This window comes from Protopterus annectens, chromosome 14.part0, assembly GCF_019279795.1.
Source record: "Protopterus annectens isolate FY-2018-M chromosome 14.part0, PAN1.0, whole genome shotgun sequence".
NCBI classification, from domain to species: domain Eukaryota; kingdom Metazoa; phylum Chordata; order Ceratodontiformes; family Protopteridae; genus Protopterus; species Protopterus annectens.
This window is the reverse complement of record NC_056748.1, coordinates 1,028,316,904-1,028,336,626: the sequence shown is the minus strand read 5'-3', so window position 1 is coordinate 1,028,336,626 and position 19,723 is coordinate 1,028,316,904. Positions and strand designations below refer to the sequence as shown.

General features: G+C 42.3%; 1 protein-coding gene across 1 annotated transcript in view; it reads left to right on the top strand.

Moving 5' to 3' along the window:
* Positions 1-19,723, top strand: part of LOC122789408 (selenoprotein T2-like) — a 122,843-nt gene that overhangs the window by 84,359 nt on the left and 18,761 nt on the right. The window contains exon 5 of the mRNA XM_044056833.1: positions 18,355-18,510. Within this exon, the coding sequence (XP_043912768.1) occupies positions 18,355-18,470 (116 nt within the window). The 3' untranslated portion in view covers positions 18,471-18,510. The remainder of the gene's footprint in view (positions 1-18,354; positions 18,511-19,723) is intronic.

The window sequence follows — 19,723 nt, the reverse complement described above, 5'->3', positions numbered from 1 at the left end:
TCGTTGGGGTCTGTGTGTGTGTGTTGGGGCCTAGCGTGTGTGTTTCTTTAGCTTAAAAATGTCTGAGGCTCCAAAACCTCTCTTTTCGAAGTGCACTGAGTGTGGCAATAAGCTTTCACCGGCTGATGGCCACACTCGGTGTGTTCTGTGCCTTGGGGTTCGACACCTTTCCTCTGGGTGTACCATCTGTGCGGCGTTCAACCCCAGGGCACTCAAGGACCGGAGATCCAAGCTGATCCTGGTGGGTCTTTTGCCCCCAGATTCAGCTTAGGCCTCCGGTCCTACCGTGGCTACCTCCGCGGCTTCGGCGGCGACCGCTCCTGCCTCTGTCCCCCTGGCCAGGACTCAACCTCCTGCTGTAGGCCCGGAGGAGAGGGAGGCCAGGAAAAGCACCACAAGTGGAGGGCCGATGCCTCTGCTTCGGCTCCACCGGCTAAGCGGTCTTCTCCCTCCAGGGCTTCCCGGTTTTTCCTTCTCGGATCCGGTCCCCTTGTTTTTCACCGGGACCCGATCTCCTTCGAGGTCATCTAGGTGGCACTCCCGTCCCGCCTCGGTGGCCTCTTCGAGATCTATGCGCAGCCTTTTCGACGCAGACTTCAACCGGATGATGCGAAGATTCCTCCAGGCCCAGCTGCAGATGGGAGTGCTCCTGCCTCCCCCCCCTCCGGGGGGGAGCTTGACCCCTTTCTTTGCCCCGATAGCTCCTTCTCCGTCCCGCTTCCCGGGTCCGGAGCCTTCTGAGCGGGGAAGCCTTGGAACTGGGCGTGGGTCGACACAGATAGTCTCTGTTACTTCAGCGCTGACTCTTCCCTCGAGCCTGTCGGGTCTGTTTTTGTCTGATCCGAGCTGTCGGAGCAGAGGGCTGAGCTTCGGATCCGAGGGTTTCAGTATGCCTTCGGCGCCTTCCAGGTCGGAGCATACTGGGCCGTCGGAAACGATTGCTTCGGCGCCGGCCCCAATCCGCCTGTCGGATCCGAGTGAGGGCCCGCTCTCGGATCCCAGAGAGAGCGGCTCTCCCTCGGCGTTCGACGTGGTCGAGAGGGCTCTGTCGACTGCTTCCAGGCCCCTGGTCCTTGCCACAGCTCCGCCCCGCACTCCTTCTCTGTTGGGTCTGACTTCCATCACTTGGCCCCACGGACAGCCTGCTTCAATGTCCAAGGTCATTCCCTTGGAACAGGATGTTGCTGGTGAGGCCTCTTCGGACAGCCTCCCCGAGGAGATCCCTACAAGCGGAAGTGCAAGAGGAGGCACTTGGACTCCTCTGAGTCCTTGACCGAAGACACGGATTTGGAGGAGGGGGAAGGCTCCCCAAGGTCATCCCCCAAGGATGTCCCCTTTGGGGACATCATGGAAATGCTTAGGATCAGAGGGGGGTGGTCTGCCCCAAAGCCGACCTCGGACGAAGCCGTGTTCCTGGAGGCATTTGAAGCAGGCCCTTCTACCTCTTGGGTGTCCCGTCCGGCCGACCCCCTGGTGGACCTGATTACCACCAGGGCGTGGAAGGAGCCGGACACTGTGGAGCCAGTCCCGAAGCACCCTGACAGTATCCTCAGTCCCCCTGCCGACAGGCCCCATTGAAGCAAGGGTCCTCCCGTAGATGCCATGTTGATGTCGGCGGCCCCTAAGAGGGAAGTAGCTCAGGAGAGCCCCTTGGTCCACCCCCCAGGCAAGGAGTCCCGAGCGATGGTCCGCCTAGGGAAGCGGGTGTTTAGTTCAGCGTCCTTCTCGGTGAGGTCACTGAACTACATGGCACACATTATTTGGCTGCAGTGGGATCTTATTAAGGAATGCGCTGCATCGCCCCCGGAGTCCATGTCGGCGGAGGACAAACAGTTGTACTCCACCCGTATGGCCACTCTTAGGTTCATTTCCAATACCTCTATGCGGCTACTATCCCATGCCACGGAAGGAGCCGCTAGAGCCAGCGGAGTAGGTCTCGGCATGAGGCGTCAGGCCTGGCTCCGGCATTGTGATTTCGCGGAACCCTTCAAGGCGTCTTTCGCAAATGCCCCTTTTGATGGTTCTGCCCTATTTGGGAAGACCATTCACGACACCTTGGTCCAGAGCGAAAAGGACGGGAAGACGTTGTCTGCCGTCGGAGTCCGCTTCTCTGCTCCCCAGAGGTCCTTCTCCAAGAACCAAAAGGGGCAGAAGAAGATGTGGTTCCGGAAGTCGCAACAGTCTCAGTCCACTCCGGACCCCAGTCCTTCCGCGGCAGAGGAGGACAGGGAGGACGCCGCCCTAGAGGCAGAGGGGGCCCAAAGAACTTTGGGTCCAGAGAACCTTTCTCTGACCGGCCCACGCAACAGCCCTGAAGGGTTGCCCAACTGCTCCACTCTGGAGGCAGTCGGGGGGGTGTTTCTCGAGGCACCTGGCAGCTTGGGAGTCCATCACTACAGACCGCTGGGTGCTTCGCATCAAATCAAGAGGTTACCAGATCCCCTTCCCTTGCCTTCTTCTCTTCCCCAAACACCTCCCCGATGTCCCACCCGATCAGAGGGAGGTCGCACCTGCGGAAATCTGGCATCTCCTAGAAAAAAGAGCCATCCAACACATCCCACCAGACAAGCTCGGATCGGGTTTTTACTCCAGGTTCTTTTTGGTGCCAAAAAAGACGGGGGACTTAAGACCAATCCTCGATCTCTCCCTTTTGAACCTGTCAGTAACCAAAGAAAAGTTCCGGATGGTCATTCTTCAATCTATTCTCCCCCTATTATGGGAGAACGATTGGATGTGCTTGATAGACCTCAAGGATGCGTACTATCATATTCTAATGGACAGACGATCCAGGAGGTTTCTCCGCTTCCGGCTAGGGGACAGTCATTACCAATTCAGGACTCTCCCCTTTGGTCTCACCTCAAACCCCAGGGTGTTTACCAAAGTGCTAGCAGTGATAGCAGCCCACCAGAGGCTCCAGGGAATACAAGTTTTCCTGTACCTGGACGACTGGCTCCTGACCGCCTCGACAAGGCATCTACTCTGTACAGCCAGGGATTATTTTCTTCGTCTTGCTCCCTGGCTAGGGATCACAATAAATATGGACAAATCTGCTCTCACACCGACCCGAGTCATAGATTTCATTGGGACCAGATTAAACACCATCAATCTTGTAGCCTTCTTAACCCCAGAGAGACTTCAAACCCTGAGGTTTGATGTGTGGGCCATCCTTCTATCTTCATCTCCTCCGGCGGAATTGGTCCTGAGGGCTCTAGGCTCAATGGCAGCGGCAATCAACTTGTTACCTATGGCATGTCTGAACATGAGGGTCTTACAGTGGACCCTCCAAGTCCAGTGGTCCTTTCTTCACTACCCTCCGAGTCATCCCATTTCCCTCAGCAGGGCTTGCAAGAGGGCTCTCGTGTGGTGGCTGCAATCTCCGGATCTCCACACGGGATGCCCCTTCTCTATGGCCCCTCCCCTGGCCACGGTGACCACTGATGCCTCTCGCCTCGGGTGGGGGCACTCTTCGGGCAGGACTGTCCAAGGCACGTGGAACGATGCGGAGACCTCTTTGCATATCAATGTCCGAGAGATGAGGGCACTGCTGTTAGCGTTGCAAGCACTTCAGGACCTTCTTCCTGTAGGGACAATTGCGATCCAGATGGACAACATGTCGGTTGTCTGGTACATCAACAAACAAGGGGGAACCAGGTCTTACCCGCTCTGTCGAGTGGCCATGAGAGTGTGGGAATGGGTGATCTCCACCAACCGTGTTCTCATTGCAACACACATTCCGGGGTGGGCCAACATCCTGGTGGACAAACTCAGTCGCACCATCCTTTCCCCTTACGAGTGGTCTCTCAATCTGCACGTAGCGATCAGATTTTTGCCAAATGGGGGCAGCCCTGTTGCGATCTTTTCGCCTCTTCCTCAAACACCAAATGCAACAGCTATTTCGCTTTAATTCCCCAAGTCGGGGAATCCCCGAGAGACACTCTGGTGCATGTTTGGCCTCCCGGTCTGCTTTATGCTTATCCACCTCTCCCCCTGATGCTAAAGCTTCTACAGAAAGCCAGCTGGTTGGGGAGCAGGATTATCCTCATCGCCCCATTCTGGCCTCGTCAAACCTGGTTTCCTTACCTTTGGTCTCATCTGGTGAATCCTCCTTGGATTCTAGATCCCCTCCCAGATCTGATCTCCCACCCTCTGGGTCTCCCGACCCCGAACCTGGACAGCCTCAAGCTCACAGTTTGGCTGTTCCAGTTCCACTCCTAGCCAGGACTCCCAGCATCTCTTCCCCAGTCAAAGCTATTCTCATTGCAGCCCACAAGCCTTCTACTAGGAACGTTTACAGCAGCAAATGGAGATGTTTCTCTATCTGGGCAGAACGTCAAAACTTGGATCCCTTCACAGCTCCTTTACCTGCGGTGCTAGACTTCTTATCAGGATTATTTCACCAGGGAGCTAGCTGTTCTACTGTCAAGGTTCAACTAGCAGCTATCTCTCACTACCATGTCAGACATGATCTGCGTCCCTTGATCACTTCTAAGCTGTGCAAGACCTTCCTGAAGGGCACCTTCCTTCTCAGACCTCCGGTAAAGGAAGTGGTACCTCCATGGGATTTGTCGTTAGTGCTTCAGGCTTTGACAGCTCCCCCCTTTGAGCCTGCAGCTTCAGTGGAACTCAAGTATTTGTTTTGGAAGACTGCCTTTCTCGTCGCCATCACCTCTGCTAGAAGAGTTTCTGAAATTCAGGCCCTTTGTGTCAAACCCCCATATCTAACCTTCCACAAGGATACCTCAGGACCAATCCCTCCTTTTTCCCTAAGGTTGCTTCCGAATCCAATATCAACCAGTCCATTAATCTGCCAGTCTTCTTTCCCAACTATCACAACAAGAGAGAATACAAATTACACTCGTTGGATGTGCATAGACAACTTTGATTCTATATTCACAGGACATCTGGTCATAGGCAATCCGACCAGTTGTTCATCTCCTTTGCCAAAATGAATTTGGATAAATCGGTATCCAAAGTTACGTTGTCTCAATGGATCTCGCAATGTATTCTTTTGGCTTATGAAAGTTCTGGTAGGCCCGTGCTTCAGGGAGTCCGTGCCCATTCTACCCGATCTATGTCTACCTCTGCTGCTTTTAGATCCAGGGTTCCTTTAGATGATATTTGTTCGGCTGCCACTTGGGCCTCATCTCATACCTTTATCAACCATTATAAGCTGGATATGATCTCCAGAGGGGGAGCATCCTTTGGCTCTGCAGTGCTCTGGAACATCCTTCCATGATGGCCGCCCAAGATTCAGGTAGCTGGGGACTCTGTCCCACAGGTTGCTGCACAAATTAAATTAACTACTTCAGATTAAGAAGTTATGCACTCACCATAACATTCCATCTGAGTAAATAGACTTCATTTGTCAGCAACCTTCCCCCTGACCTTCGATTATTCACATTTGCTGTCTTCAGAGCTGATTTTTGAAATTGGTAAATCTGTAGCAATTGCTGCTTGGGAGCAAACTTGATCTGAGGTCAGTCAGGTCTGGCAGGGGTTTATGGGTAGAGGGAGGAGCTAGGAGCTCGGATCTAAGCTGTTGAAAACTGCCGGCTCGGATCTGAAGTCTGATCCGATACCCACAGGTTGCTGACAAATGAAGTTTATCTACTCAGATGGAACGTTATGGTGAGTACATAACTTCTTATTCAACTCGAACAGAAATTAGGTGGAAAAATACTCTCCAAAAGCAAGCATCAGTAATTCCCCAATATAGTAAAATCCTTCTAGGAGAGACATTCACCCTTATCTTGGCCTGACCTATCACAATGATCATAAATACAACTTTCTTCCACACACTACTCTACTCTAACCTTACAACAGTCCACCCCCAACCCCAGTATCTTATTTTTGCTGCCATAATTTTTAGAAGTGGAAGATATTGCTGAACTGTGTGCCTGGATTACACCATAAACCTGATTCTTTCTCTAACTGAAACTTGGTTTAAACCCAGTATAAGTAACTGTGAAATTACACCTCCCAGCTATATCATCATCTGTAATAACCATATAAAGACGAAAGATGGAGTCATTGCTTTAATAATTCCCAAGAACTATCACATTTCCCCTTAAAACAAACCAGTACCAAAATTCAGTTTATCAGAGCTTTTCATAATGTTCCTAAAGTTACACGTTTGTTTATAATGGTTCATCATTCGATGCATCCCTCTTGGCAATAATGCAGGTTTACTGGAAGTATCCTACAGTGGATATCCATAACAATTCCACAAGAAATCATACTACTAAGTGATGTGAATGTCAGCTGGTAGGACATAATCTAGCATGAACCTACTTGGTTTCACACAAGTAATTTAATAGCCCCACACTTTATAGCAAGACATCAAATTCACTGTTAGATTAGATTCTGGTATTGGACCCTAGTAAATGCACCATCCCCAGTAAAATGTGTGACTGTCTTGGTGATCAGCTCCCAATTTATACAACCAGACATCTCGCACATCGACTTAAATAGCATCGTTATAACAACCTTTCCAAGTTTAACCCAGAAATGTTCTTTGTGTACCTATCATTATTAACTGGAACTTCCTAAAAATCATCCTCTTAGATGATGCTGTAACTGAATTCAGTACAACTTTCCTGAACACCTTGAATAGCCTTGCATCTCCTAGAAAGAAGAGACTAAAAACAAATAATTCAATTTGGCTATCGAGAAAGAATACTAGAATGCTAATGCAGAGTATAGAAAAGCCATGGAAAGAACTGCAAAAGTATAAAACACCACACTACCTTGAATTTAGAATGTTTCACAATCTTACTAAAAAGCAAATTAATGAAGACAAAAAACTATACTATAATAACTTTCAGAATAATAGTAAGCACAACCCTAAAAAAATACCGGACAGCCATTAAAGAAATCTTGCATCTGGCCATAAATTCAACCCTAACCCCTCTCCCAATAACTCATCACTCAAAACCGCAGTATAGTTAAATTCTTATTTCATAGATAGCATAGCATCTCTAATCAAGGATTCGCCAACATCTAATCCTAATCCTGCCCAGCAACCATGTATCACCACATCTGCTTTCACCTTCCAACATGTGCTGACATCCCAAGTATTCTTAAACTTCAGCTGATGACCTTCCAAGCGAATACCTTTAAAATAGCAGGTGATAGCACAGCCTACCCTGTCTCAATCCTTATGAGTAGGTCAGTCCAGGAATCCCATGTTCCCTGTCAGGAAAAATCACAAAATATCCGTCTGCACAAAGGAGGAAATTAAACAGATATTACTAACTTTAAACCTTTAACAATATCATCCCTTTTTGCAAACAGTCACCTGCAGGAAGAACTCATGTTCCCCACATAACATGGCTTCCGTCCTTCCTGTAGTACTATCACTGCACTTCTAACCTTTATAGATGCTGATGATAAAGCTAAAGAGAACTGCAGCCTAGTATTTTATTTTAGACTTTTATAAAGCCTTTGACACAGTTTGTCACAGCAAACTTCTACTTCAGATGCCCTCAATAGGTCTCTGTACAGGTTGGGAGGTGAAAGCAGATGTGGTGATACATGGCTGGGCTCCTGGGTTAGGATTAGATGTAAGGCCACCTTTCTATGGTTCAAAAGCTACCTATGTAGTAGGGATCAGTCAGTAAAATGGCTCTCCATACCTCCCAGTCACCACCGGTGTACCACAAGGCTCTATCCTTTTGCCTCTCATCTTTAACATTCTCACTAACACCCACCACGCATCCACACAACAGACCCGCACTAATATAGTACACAGGTGACTCCACTCTCATTTGCTCATTTGCACATCTAACAACATAGCACATCTCAAAACAAATACTTGAAGCTTTAACAGCAGCTGAAACATGGCTTTGTAACTCACAACTTGTACTCAACCCTTGAGAAAAAAACAATACTACTGCTTACTAGATGTGCCCATATATGTCAAGCAGAGTGCCTCTTTGGCCCTCTTCAGAAGGAACGTTGACGATTGGATGAGAGAAAGGAAATTCACCCCGGGGATCAAGTCAATTGCCCTGCTAGACAGGGGTCCTGGGAAGTAAATAGTGTGGGAAGAAATAGCCAGGGAAATGTTATGGCTAGGTTTGTATAGGCCCTAGGGCTGACAGACTAGTACCAACCTATGAACCTATTTATAGAACCAAAAAGGTTTTCTCACCGACACAAGAAGTAGTGGCAAGTATAGCCTTGGTTATCTCCTCCCCACATTTATTTTATGGTGTTCCCATCCTTATTAAACCTTCAAGCATCACAAACATCAAGATTTATGCTGTAACAGTTACTATTTTCCAGCAAGCAAAGGTAACCACCATGAACAACTTCTGCAAAGCTAACTTTGGCATCCTAAAAACGGAGGTGGCTAACTTCAGTACACCCATGCAAATGGAGAATAGTTGCATGACTGCAGAATCTCACACCAGTGCACTGTACGAACATGTACACAAATGCATGGATCTCGCCACACCCAAATAGAACCAAGACACACTCCTCCAAAAAAAGGAAGCCAATCTGGTGGTCCCCTGCCATAAACAAATTCTACAACAGAAGGAGGAAACTGATGCGGAATAAGTTAAAGTCCCAGGACTGGAAAAACTCCCTTATCTGCCTCAACAAAAAGTTGAGATCCCTCATCAAATCCTCTAAAGCTAGGTATGAAAACAGAAATGCAGCAGATAGTAAAGACAACCACAAGGCCTTCTATAGTTATGTAAAGAATTTCCATGGCAATACCCAGATTTGCTCTGAGATACTGCACAATGGTACCTCCTAAACTGAGCCAGCAGATATTGCCAGTAGTGGCTGACAGATTCAATGCTAACTTTTACCCCCCCCCCCCAAAAGACCAATCACAATACTAGTAGATTGCCAGGCATCCAGTATTACTGCTGCACAGGTTAAAACAGCACTGTCAAAGGCCAAGAATACAGCTTCTGTGTGACCTGACAATATCCCTGGTTGTGTTCTACATGAACTACAGAGTGAACTGGCACCTCACCTGTGTGACCTGTTCAGTCTCAGCCTCACCTCAGGTTTTGTCCCTGCCGAATGGCACACTGCTACAGTCATCTGTCTGCACAAAGGAGGAGCGACTACAGACTCTGGGAACTATCGCGCCCCATTAGCCTAACGAGTCTGATATGCAAAGCTATGGAATGCATCATCATGGACCTAAGAAACAAGGATATAGGGAATCTCCAAACTCTGGATCCCACACAATTTTGTTTTGTGAAGGGTAGATCATGCCTGCTCAACTTGGTCAACTTCTTTGAGTCAGTCACCAGAGTTGTGGATGAAGGCAAGGTGGTTCATACAGCCTACCTTGATCTGGCCAAGGCTTTTGATACCATTTCCCCACTCAAAAATCATAGAAAAACTTACTAAGATTGGCATCAACCCCTGTATCACTAGGTGGGTTGGAAACTGGCTCACAGAACCCACAGTGTGAAAGTAGCTGATTCCAAGTCAGACTGCTGATTAGTCACAAGTAGAGTCCCCCAGTGTTCGGCCCTGGGTCCTCTCCTGTTTGGTATCTACTTCTCTGAAGTCCAGGCCAACACGGAGGGACTCTGGCTGACAAAGTTCGCAGATGATTGCAAGTTGGGAGCTGCTATTAACTCCCCAAGTGATGTTGACATCCTACAGAATGGCCTCACTGTGACCGACTGGTGTCAGAATCATGGCCTTAAGCTCAGTGCTAAAAAATGTCGTCATCCCCTTTGGGAAAAACCTGGTTCCCATGAATTACCACATTGATGGTAGCCCACTGAGCACAGAAGGCGTTATAAGAGATCTGGAAACACAGGTTGACAGCAACCTCTCGCTTGATCACATTGTCACTGTGATCAGAAAGTTCTTCTATGTTGCACATCTCATTACTAAGGGCTTTGCATCCAGGAAGAAAGAAGTCATTGTCTCCCTCTAATCTTCCCTCATTAGGCCAATCATCAATTACAATGCCCCATTTGGCATGTACCTCACTAGACACCTGCAACAACTGGAGATGCCGCAAAAGTACCTCACAAAGAGGATCCTAGGCCTTAAACACTTGTTCTGTATAGACAGACTCAAAAACACTCCAACTATTCTCTCTCTCATATCACCTACTTAGAGGCAAAATCTCTGCTTGACTTACAAAGCCATGTCTGACCCAGCTCTGTTAGAAGTGCTACATCTAAAGAAATCCCAATCCCTCCGCACCACACACTGCAGAGACCTCAACCTCATTACCACAATTAACAGAACATGCTGGAGGGACAGATTCATAACCCAGAGACTTCCCATACATGTCAAGCAGAGCACCTCGCTGGCCCTCTTCAAGAGAAATCTTGATAAGTGGATGGGAAACAGAAAATTCACCCCAGGGATAACTCCACGAGAAACAGTAATGAGAAATTGTTTTCTGACATAGAATGTTAAGGACTACTATGGCTGCAATGGATGTTACATTGTGGGATTTGCCCACAAATGAAGAAGCGGCTGTTACATTTCTTAAAGATAGAGGTATTTTACACAAATGGAGATTGTGCTCCAGTAATCATTTAATGAAAATGAAGTATACCTCTAACCCCAAATGGCTATGCAGCCTTCGTTCCTGCAGGGAAGAAAAAGGTGTCCGAACTCGCACTTGGTTTAATGGATCCCACTTACCGTTTGTAACTGCTGTTAGAGTCATTTGTCTATGGTGTCTGGAGTTGACATCTGTTGAATTCTGCCAAACACAGCTACAACTGAATCATAATACAACTATGGATTGGAATAATTACCTCAAGAGAGGTATGTGCCAGTTAGTTGTTATGTCGTCCCAATGTGAAAATTGGTGGCCCAAACAGAGTGGTTGAGATTGATGAGAGCTTATTCACCCGAAGGAAAGCTAATGTAGGTCAGGGTCTTTGGAGGTGTGTGTCGGGAAACAAATGAATGCTTCCTTGTTGCTGTTCCTGACCGATCAGCAAAAACATTACTGTCAGCAATACAGGACAATGTATAAAAGATGGAAGCACTATTTTCTCCGACTGTTGGAAAGGCTATCAATGTGAGGAATTGGAAGTGGCTGGATGTCACCATTTGACTGTGAATCACTCCTATAATTTTGTTGATCCAGATACTGGGTGTCATACCCAGAAAGTGGAGCGCTTGTGGGGTACTGTAAAGTGGCGGAATAAACAGCATTGAGGGACTGCTCGCCAACATTTACAGTCTTATCTGATTGAATTCATGTGGAGCCGCTTACATAGTAAATGTGAAATGTTTTATTTATTTATTGCATTTGATTACTGGGATAGTCCACTGGGTCTAACAAACCCATTTTCAGTGGAGACCCAAGGAGAAAAGCTCCACAGTAGAATACAATTTAAATAATACAGTAATTGTATAAAAACAAACATTTAAATAGTACAAGGGATTGTGTGATATAATTATGGATAGCAGCTGTATGGATTTATACCAAGTATGAGAGTATTAAACCTACAAGGAGAGGGTATCCTCTATATTACATGCAGTCGTTACTTTCATGACTCCTAGTTAGAGTTAGAATATTTGCTATGAATGATTCCTTTCAATGAATAGTTCATACTGCTGTGATCCCTGTTGAATGTTTTGCTCTCCATGAATTAAAGGTGTTGCAGCCAAAACAGAACTCCTTCTTCATGTACTTTTTTCACAATAAATATTTGACTTTATTTTTATGTTTGCTGTTACTGTTTTCCATGAAGTAAAACTGTAAAATTATATATATATATATATATATATATATATATATATATATATATATATATATATATATATACACACACACACACAAAAACATTTCTTATGCCCGTACATCTTTTCAAAATAAACATGTCACTCCTACTTGAATGATTACATAGAGCAGCGCCAGCAGAACGAAGATGTGTATATACAAAAAACATTTTTTTCTTCCTCTACATCACTTCACAATAAGTATATGTCACACCTAAATGTATGATTACATATAAGCAAAACAGGGCAGTGCAGCGCAAGAAGACTGAAGGCATCGTCCAGTTTTAACATTAGAATTCCTGCTTTCTTGCAAAACACAGCAACGGGAAAACAGGTTACGGCTTTGAATGTATTGTTAACATTACAAACATAACAATTCCTTCTTCCTCTGCTTATTTTAGTTACTTTAACAATAACCATTTCTTTGTCCTGCATAAAAGACTACATAATGAGAAAAGACATCAGCACCTGCAGCACGAAGACATGGTAGGAGTATAACGGAAAAGTACCATGCTAAGTTTCCAATCCACACCTTCCATATGCTTTCCATACCACACAGTTTTTCATTAATGTTCCTTCTCAGAAATGTACCACTACTGAAATCATTCTTTATAGTTTTACTTTTTCCCTTTCACGTTTACTGAATTTATACCTTGCATTACTTCAGAATCCTGTATTTTCTGTACAGGTTTAGTCCTGCTGTTTTCCAAATAAGTCCCAAGTAAGGGGTTAAGGTTCCCACAGAGAGACAGTGGTGTATTGTTTCCCTTTTCTTTTATATTCTTGTTAACTGTTTCTTCTTTCAAATGTCGTACATTTCAGACTCCCGTTAATATTCACCACACAGAGTAGCCATTTAAAATCCTACATATGAAAAGATAAAACCCTTCAACGTTTTTTTGCTATTTCATTACATATTTTTTATTTTCTACAAAAAGACAGTTGCATGAAACCTATAACATAAGTGTGTTTGTCACCCACCTAGACTTCATCAAACTTTTTAAATATAGTCACTTAACCATGCAATCTTACTCTATACTGATATCTCTAAAAATTCATTATAATTTGACAGTATTCCTCTGTTAGAGAAACCATGTTCTAACTTTTCCATGTGTGTTACTTCTGCTGTTTTTTTCCACATTGTTTATTCCACTCATACTTATTTATTTGACATTTGTTATCCGGGTTAGTCCATCTGAGCCAATGGCCCGTTTTCAGTGGACACCCGAGGAGAAAAGCTCCTTTTAGAAAGATACTTTATGATATCAGACTCATTTCTTGCACTGAATCCTTCTTTTTCTCCTTTCCTTCTCTACATTTTTTTTTCTGTAAACAATGTAAAATGGATTTATCATGAGCAAGATCTTCTCCCATCTTTAATTACAGAATAATTCTGCCTGCTACTTCAAATACTTCAGACTAGTGTTTAAAATCCTGTCTTCTTTGTTTTGAAATGGAAACCTGGTGCCTCAAAAAACAGCTAACGGTAGTAAAGCTGACTTTAATCATTGAAGCATTTTCATTTATCCATTCCATACCTTCCACATGCTTTCCGTACTCCCCATTCATTTTTCTTCCCAAAATTTTTTCCAACTGTAATTCTTCTACTTTTAAGGCTTTATTTTGTCTTTACTTCTATATCAGATGTCATAGTGGTGTATTAGCACTGCTGTCAGTTCTCTGGATGTGTTCACAGTAATAATGCCTAATGCCTCATCTATGGTGTCTGCATATCCTTCATGCAGCTAGTCATGTTTTTGTTAGGAGCTCTGGTGACTGCACAAAGGCATAACACAAGTTTGATTTTGCTAATTCTCCAAATTGCTATTGGACGTTCGTGGGGAGTACTTGGATGGGTGGGTCTGTGTCCCTAATGGCCAGTGCCACATCCAACATTGGTTCCGTGCATACATGTCAACTTCGTGCAAGCAATTTTGACAAAGCCAAAAACAATGGGGGGACAAATGTCCGAATTCTGGGACAGATTTTACTTATTGCTATTAAAATCTTCTAAAGTTGATAGAATAGCAGGTTTTATTTTAGCATGCATTTTTTTAGAAGATATGAAGTCAAACTCAAGTATCTGGTATTTAGTGACATTAATCGCAAACAATTTGCCAGAAAACCACACCTTTTATGAGGATCAGACTAAAAATAAGAGGCAAAAATCCAGATATTCTGAGAAAATCTTTATAGCTGAGACACATGGTTCCATGTCTAATAACCACTGCATATTGGGAGAGGTTGTCTCATCCCAAGACCCATGCGTAGGAATAAAGAAGGTATTGGAAAATGACAGATTTTTTTCTTCTCCCGATTTTTTTAATCTTCCCCATGCAAATTTATATCTGGCTGTCTTCATCAACCTACATAAATATAGCAGAAAGCAAAAATTCTCCATTTTTTTCATTTGACAGCTAACATTGATTAAGCTTGTCCACCTGTGTAATCCTTAATTGATCTTTCTGTAGTATACATGCAGCACTTGTCTTAGGTGACACCCTTGCACTGCTGTTGCTCTCTCTAATGTAGAATGATGCAAGTCAAATTCTGGCTAACATGCTTTATCCCTTTTTATGTTTTCTATCCATGGAATGTATCAAATGTATACAGCAGTCCCCAATATTGCCACTTAATACATCGTGCTGTGCACCCATCAGCAGCTTAGTTTGTAATCAATGTTGACAAAAAAAAGGTTTTAAGTTCCTGGAGTGTCCCAAATCCCCGTACCTTTTAAGAAAAAAACATAATTTGGTCATTCATTAAAAAAAAAAAAAAAAAAAAGTAATTTAATGTTTTTTGTCTAATCATTTTTCTAAAGGTTACCTTGTATATCCCTTTGTTTTCTAACACATTGATTTAAATCTTCTCCCTGTCTGAATATTTCTCTTTGCTGTTATCCCATTGGCATGTCTTGTTCAATTAAACATTACTTTTGGTTGCACTTTTAAGAATTCCTTTAGCATCATCTGTAACTCATACCTAAGCTTTTGCCATTTGCTATTCACCTTGTTTGCTTTTTTTTTTTCTAAACCTCCGTCTTAAGTCTTTTCATAGTTTACGACTCAGAAGGATACATTACTCAGTCATTGCAGTTATTTTCATCCATACTTTAGTTATGTTTTTGAAATAGTTTTCCATTGTTATTGCTTAGTTCCCCTGTCTTGCTGTCACTCACATTCACCCCTAGATAAACACATTTTGCAGTTCCTACATAGCCACTTGTTCTCATTTTTACTTTGTTTCTACTTATTTTTTGTAAAACTTTCTTGCATGTCCTTTCATTTTCCCTCCATTTGACTTCATTTTCTTGCAGATAGTTACCTTGTCTTTTTTAAATGTGCACATTGTCTTACTACTGCTTTTTTAAGTATAGATCTTTTATGAGGAGGCTGTCTTTGTCAACAGTAGTACTGAGGCCAGCAGACATTAGATTCATTTATCGCAGACTTGTAGGTTGATTAGGAACTCTGACTTGCACACAGACCATCTCTCCGCTTGTGTGAGCTTGGCGTCTGAAACTTTCCTTTACTAATGTGGTCTGTTAACTAGCTTTCTTCATTGACACATGTGAAACTAGCATCAGAGAAATCTTTAAATAAAAATTTTGTGAGAAAAACATTTTTTACTATTTCTTTGAAACTTGTGAGTTTTTATTAACTCGCTTCATTCCTTGAATTTGGTCATGTTTTAAGACAGACCATTTTTTTTCTCTTTTTTGTTCAGTGTAACACTTCTTTACTGTCCCTTTAGTAGGCAGTGTTGCTTTCTATGATATCGGCCTTGCAGCTTTTTTCAGAATCTGTTTTATTGCTTGAATTTTTCTCGCTTGGTGTTGCATGCTGTGTTGGTGGCTTAATAGGTGCCATGCTTGCCTTTTGTTTTGGAATATCAATAGGTTTTTGAGTTCTCTTCCCACACTAGATGCTTAGATTCATGTTCCCCTTGATACAGTGCAGCATAGGAGGGAATGTTTCACTCCTGAGTATGGCGTCCTTTGGATGAGACATTAAACTGAAGTCCCAACTGTTTGAGATGGTGCTAGCTCAGGAGAATGTAAAACATTGTGGCATTAAGCAAAAAAGTAGAAGTTTAAATGTTTAATTTCAAATTAAACACACAAATACACTGTATTAATAATGCTATTTGGGTATGAAACTTTTTATGTTGTACACCAATGCAAAATCCCATTTCTTTTACACACAAAATAATATCTTAAATATATAGTCCAAAAGTTATATGTCCCAAAACAGTTGAACTTGTAACCCCGTAACAAATGAATTTCACATCCAATATAATGGATGCAGTATAAACAAAAAAAACTAATACCGTTCAGATGTTCCCCAGACTGTACACTGTCTCATATAGGGTTAGCTCTGTACCCCATGACTGCGGCAGTGTCCTGCTCTCTAAAAAGGATTTAAAATCCTTTGATGAAAGACATTCTTGAGTGTGTTTTGTACCCAGTAATCTTGATAGAATTGAAATTCCCAGAACTTTATTGTGATCTCTTTCAGTACAACTGATACAAGGTCTTGTTAGATGCAGCTGGCAAATTCAGCTATCAGAGGGCTTTTTTGTCAGTCTGGCACTACTGTATGCCTAGTTTCCACTTGGAGGCTGTTAAATTTCTGTTGTTCAGATTGACTGAAACTGACATTCAGAATATATGTGCTCTAATTCTCTATAGTCTGAAAGTAAATATGTATTTTGATTTCAATAGCCAAAGTGATATTTTTGTTCCTGTATACAAAGTAAAGTCTAAATTTTATATTCTGAATTTTGCTACCTTGTTAACTAGGAAGTGAGGTGGTGTGAATTCCTTTGAGATAGAATGGCATTTCTAAGTTTTGTTTTATCCTGAAATAGCTCCTTTAAAATTTCCCGAACTCTGAACTTCCTTGAGGCTCTGACCGTGACCTCTTGTATGTTGTATCTTTAGGCTTTTCCCGGTTACAAATCCAGAAATAGAGTGCTTTTGGTGTGCAGCATTTTTTTTCAGTTGTAGCATGCTGTAGCTAGTGTTGTGCTTCTATACACCTGAAATGGTGGGATCAAATTTAGCACTGAGCTGTCTGAAATTCCTGAGGGTAGAATAGCAGCGTAAAGTGCATTTTGTAGCTGACCACCCTGTTGTATTTAACATCTCAAAGTGACTGAGGTACAGCCTCACTAGAAGCTTTGGGTTGTATGCCTTTAGTGCTGCAGTTTGAAATTTTCCATTGTCATCTATTTCACTTGAGTGTTTATGTTGAGCTTCTGTTAAGTATGCCAAGGACAGTAATGGGCTAGACTACTTCTGTACTGTGTCATATCAGAAGTAAGGATCCATTATGTTATGTTTGATTATTTTGTTTTCTTTTGCCTTGTACTGTAATAAGGCCAACATGGTGTGGTTAAATTCAGTGTAGTGTTGCTCTAAAATCCTAAAGGGTTGAGGAGTATTTATGTGCAGATAAATACATTGTGGTTATTGCCTGAAAATTGTGTAACAAAATCTGAAAAGGGGACCAAGATGTAGAGGATTATATTAAGTGACTGTAACGAACAGATGTCAAGAAGTTCACCTTGAAAGTGAAGCAATATTTTTTTTTCTGCCAGTTTTGCTTGTAGCAGTGTGATGTTACTCTTCCATTAGCTTGTTACTCAAATGTGATGTTTATCTTTTATATATACCAGCTTATGTTTTATTTCATCAGTGTGTGTTAAATGCACTGCATTTTCCTTAGGAATATGGATTGTATTTTTATTATGTTAAGAAGAAGTAATTTCTGCTTTTACCACTGAATTGCTAATTCTCAATAGTTCATGTTTCTTTATTGGAATTAAAACTTGTATTATTATGGGATCTAGTACTTCAGTGGAATTCAAATGTTATGATTTAGTGAGATAGATCGACCCTTCCAAAGGAATTTAGTACAGTTTTGGGCAAGTCATTTAATACAAGACTGTTGATCTTTAAGTAGAGTGCAGTGTAAAACGAAAGCTCTTCTGCTCCCTCCCTATCTCTCTGTTGAGGATTAGGAAGAATTTCTGATAAAGGCTCCTCCGGAGTATAATGAAGTTCTTCACTTGTACATATTTCGTTTCTTTGTGTAAATCTGTTTCTTATTACTGCTTGCTTTTATGCATAATGTAAAGTTTGCTTTGCCAGGTGACACCTTGGTTTAGAATACATTATATTTGGAGTACCTCATATCTGCAATTATTGTTGCATCTTACTTGAATATTCTAGATTCCGTTGTTACTTTGCACACTGTGTGCCTACTACAATACCCTCTGGTGAATGTAGAAAAGCTGAATTGCAACAACACAGCTTATAAGTTAGAGTTTGATGCCATCTATAAGAAAACCTGGTAAGACCTGCTTTGGTTCCTCACAGGGAGAGCCAACTACTACTTGCATTAGGTGCTTTACTCACGGCTATGAGTTGATACAGAAAAAAAAAATGTTCTCAAATTAGTTTAATTCATAAAATTTGGGCTGAGATGATTGCTGTAACATATGCTGCTCAGTTTTCACAGATGCATGAAATGTCAGCATTTGAATTAGACCAGTATATAGACTGTATACTAACATTTTTTTTTATTTATTTATTTATTTTCCTGTTTCTCATTTCAGATGTTCCAGTCTGGTCAAAATTAGAATCTGGGCGTGTGCCAAACATTCGTGAACTTTTACAGATCTTGGATAATCATATTAAGATGAATGCATCCCCATTCTTACAGAATCCTTAACGTATCTAATCAGGTTCTGGTTCCTAGTGATGAGTTTTAGGTAATAACTACACTAGTTGAGTTGAGACATTATGTCATGTAATGATTGGCACTTTTTGATTGGTCATGTACTAGTAAGTAAGAAAAGTAAGTGCGTTTTAAATCCATGTGCGTTAAGTCTGTGATTTTGTTTAGGGAAAAAAAAACACTATTGAGATCCTAAAAGCAAACCATATAAATATGATGTAAAGATTGTGTGATTTACTGAGCAGGTTTTTGAAGAAATGCAGAATCTGTGTCAGGAGGATGTTGTTATACTTGTATGTCATACCTCTTGTAATCCTAAAACCCATTCTCTTGGTGGGCTTGTGCTTTGTTTTGCATTTCTGTATTTATAAAGTATAATTTCATAGCTTGTGTGTGATACCTTCCAAATTGTTTAATGAAAAATGTATTTCTAGAATGCCAGACGGTTTTGAAAAAAAATTATAAACCTTCAGCTTGTTTATGTTTAAACAGTAGGTGTGATGACTTGAAGGAGTTATTAGTAGGAAATGTTAGAATACTTCATCACCACTGAGCACCACATCTATGCATACCCCCTCAACCTCTTGGTGCAAGAAATCTTTACAAAGGCCAAGAAATAGGACACATTTTTAAATATTGCTCGTATATGCTTAGAAAGTTGCTAGAATAAAAGGATTTGTGTTAACATGTGTGTTATGAAGGATATACAAAGTCTGAAACTCAATTTTTTTTTTAATTTAGTGATTTCAGTCCTTGCTGATTTGACAGAAAACCACAAATTTTATGAGAAACAGATCAAAAATCTGGGCATTATTTGAAATTCTGGATAGTTGATAAGTCTGCATCTATGAAGACTGGTAATTTGTAAGTGTATTAGACATGGACCCAAACTTTTCTGACTATGTAGCATAGAAGTTTAAGGCTTTGTGTTGTTAATAAGTTTCATCCCTTAGTCTAGGGTTACCACCTGTTCCACTTTGCAAGGCACAGTCCCTCTTTGGGCAGTTGTGTCCTGCAAAAAAATTGTAAAAATGGCCAATGTCCTGAGATTTTAGGCCAAAAATATTTCCTATATTTTATGTAATAGTTGCATAAAACAGTTATTCTGTATCTGAAACACCTAAATGTTATCAGAAACAGAATAAGCAACTACAAATGCTACAAGAATAAGCTTTTATTTAGGGAAAAAAGTGAAGTTCTGTCCTTTGTACTGGCCATGGGTATGTTTTGGCCTGCAAAATCTGACG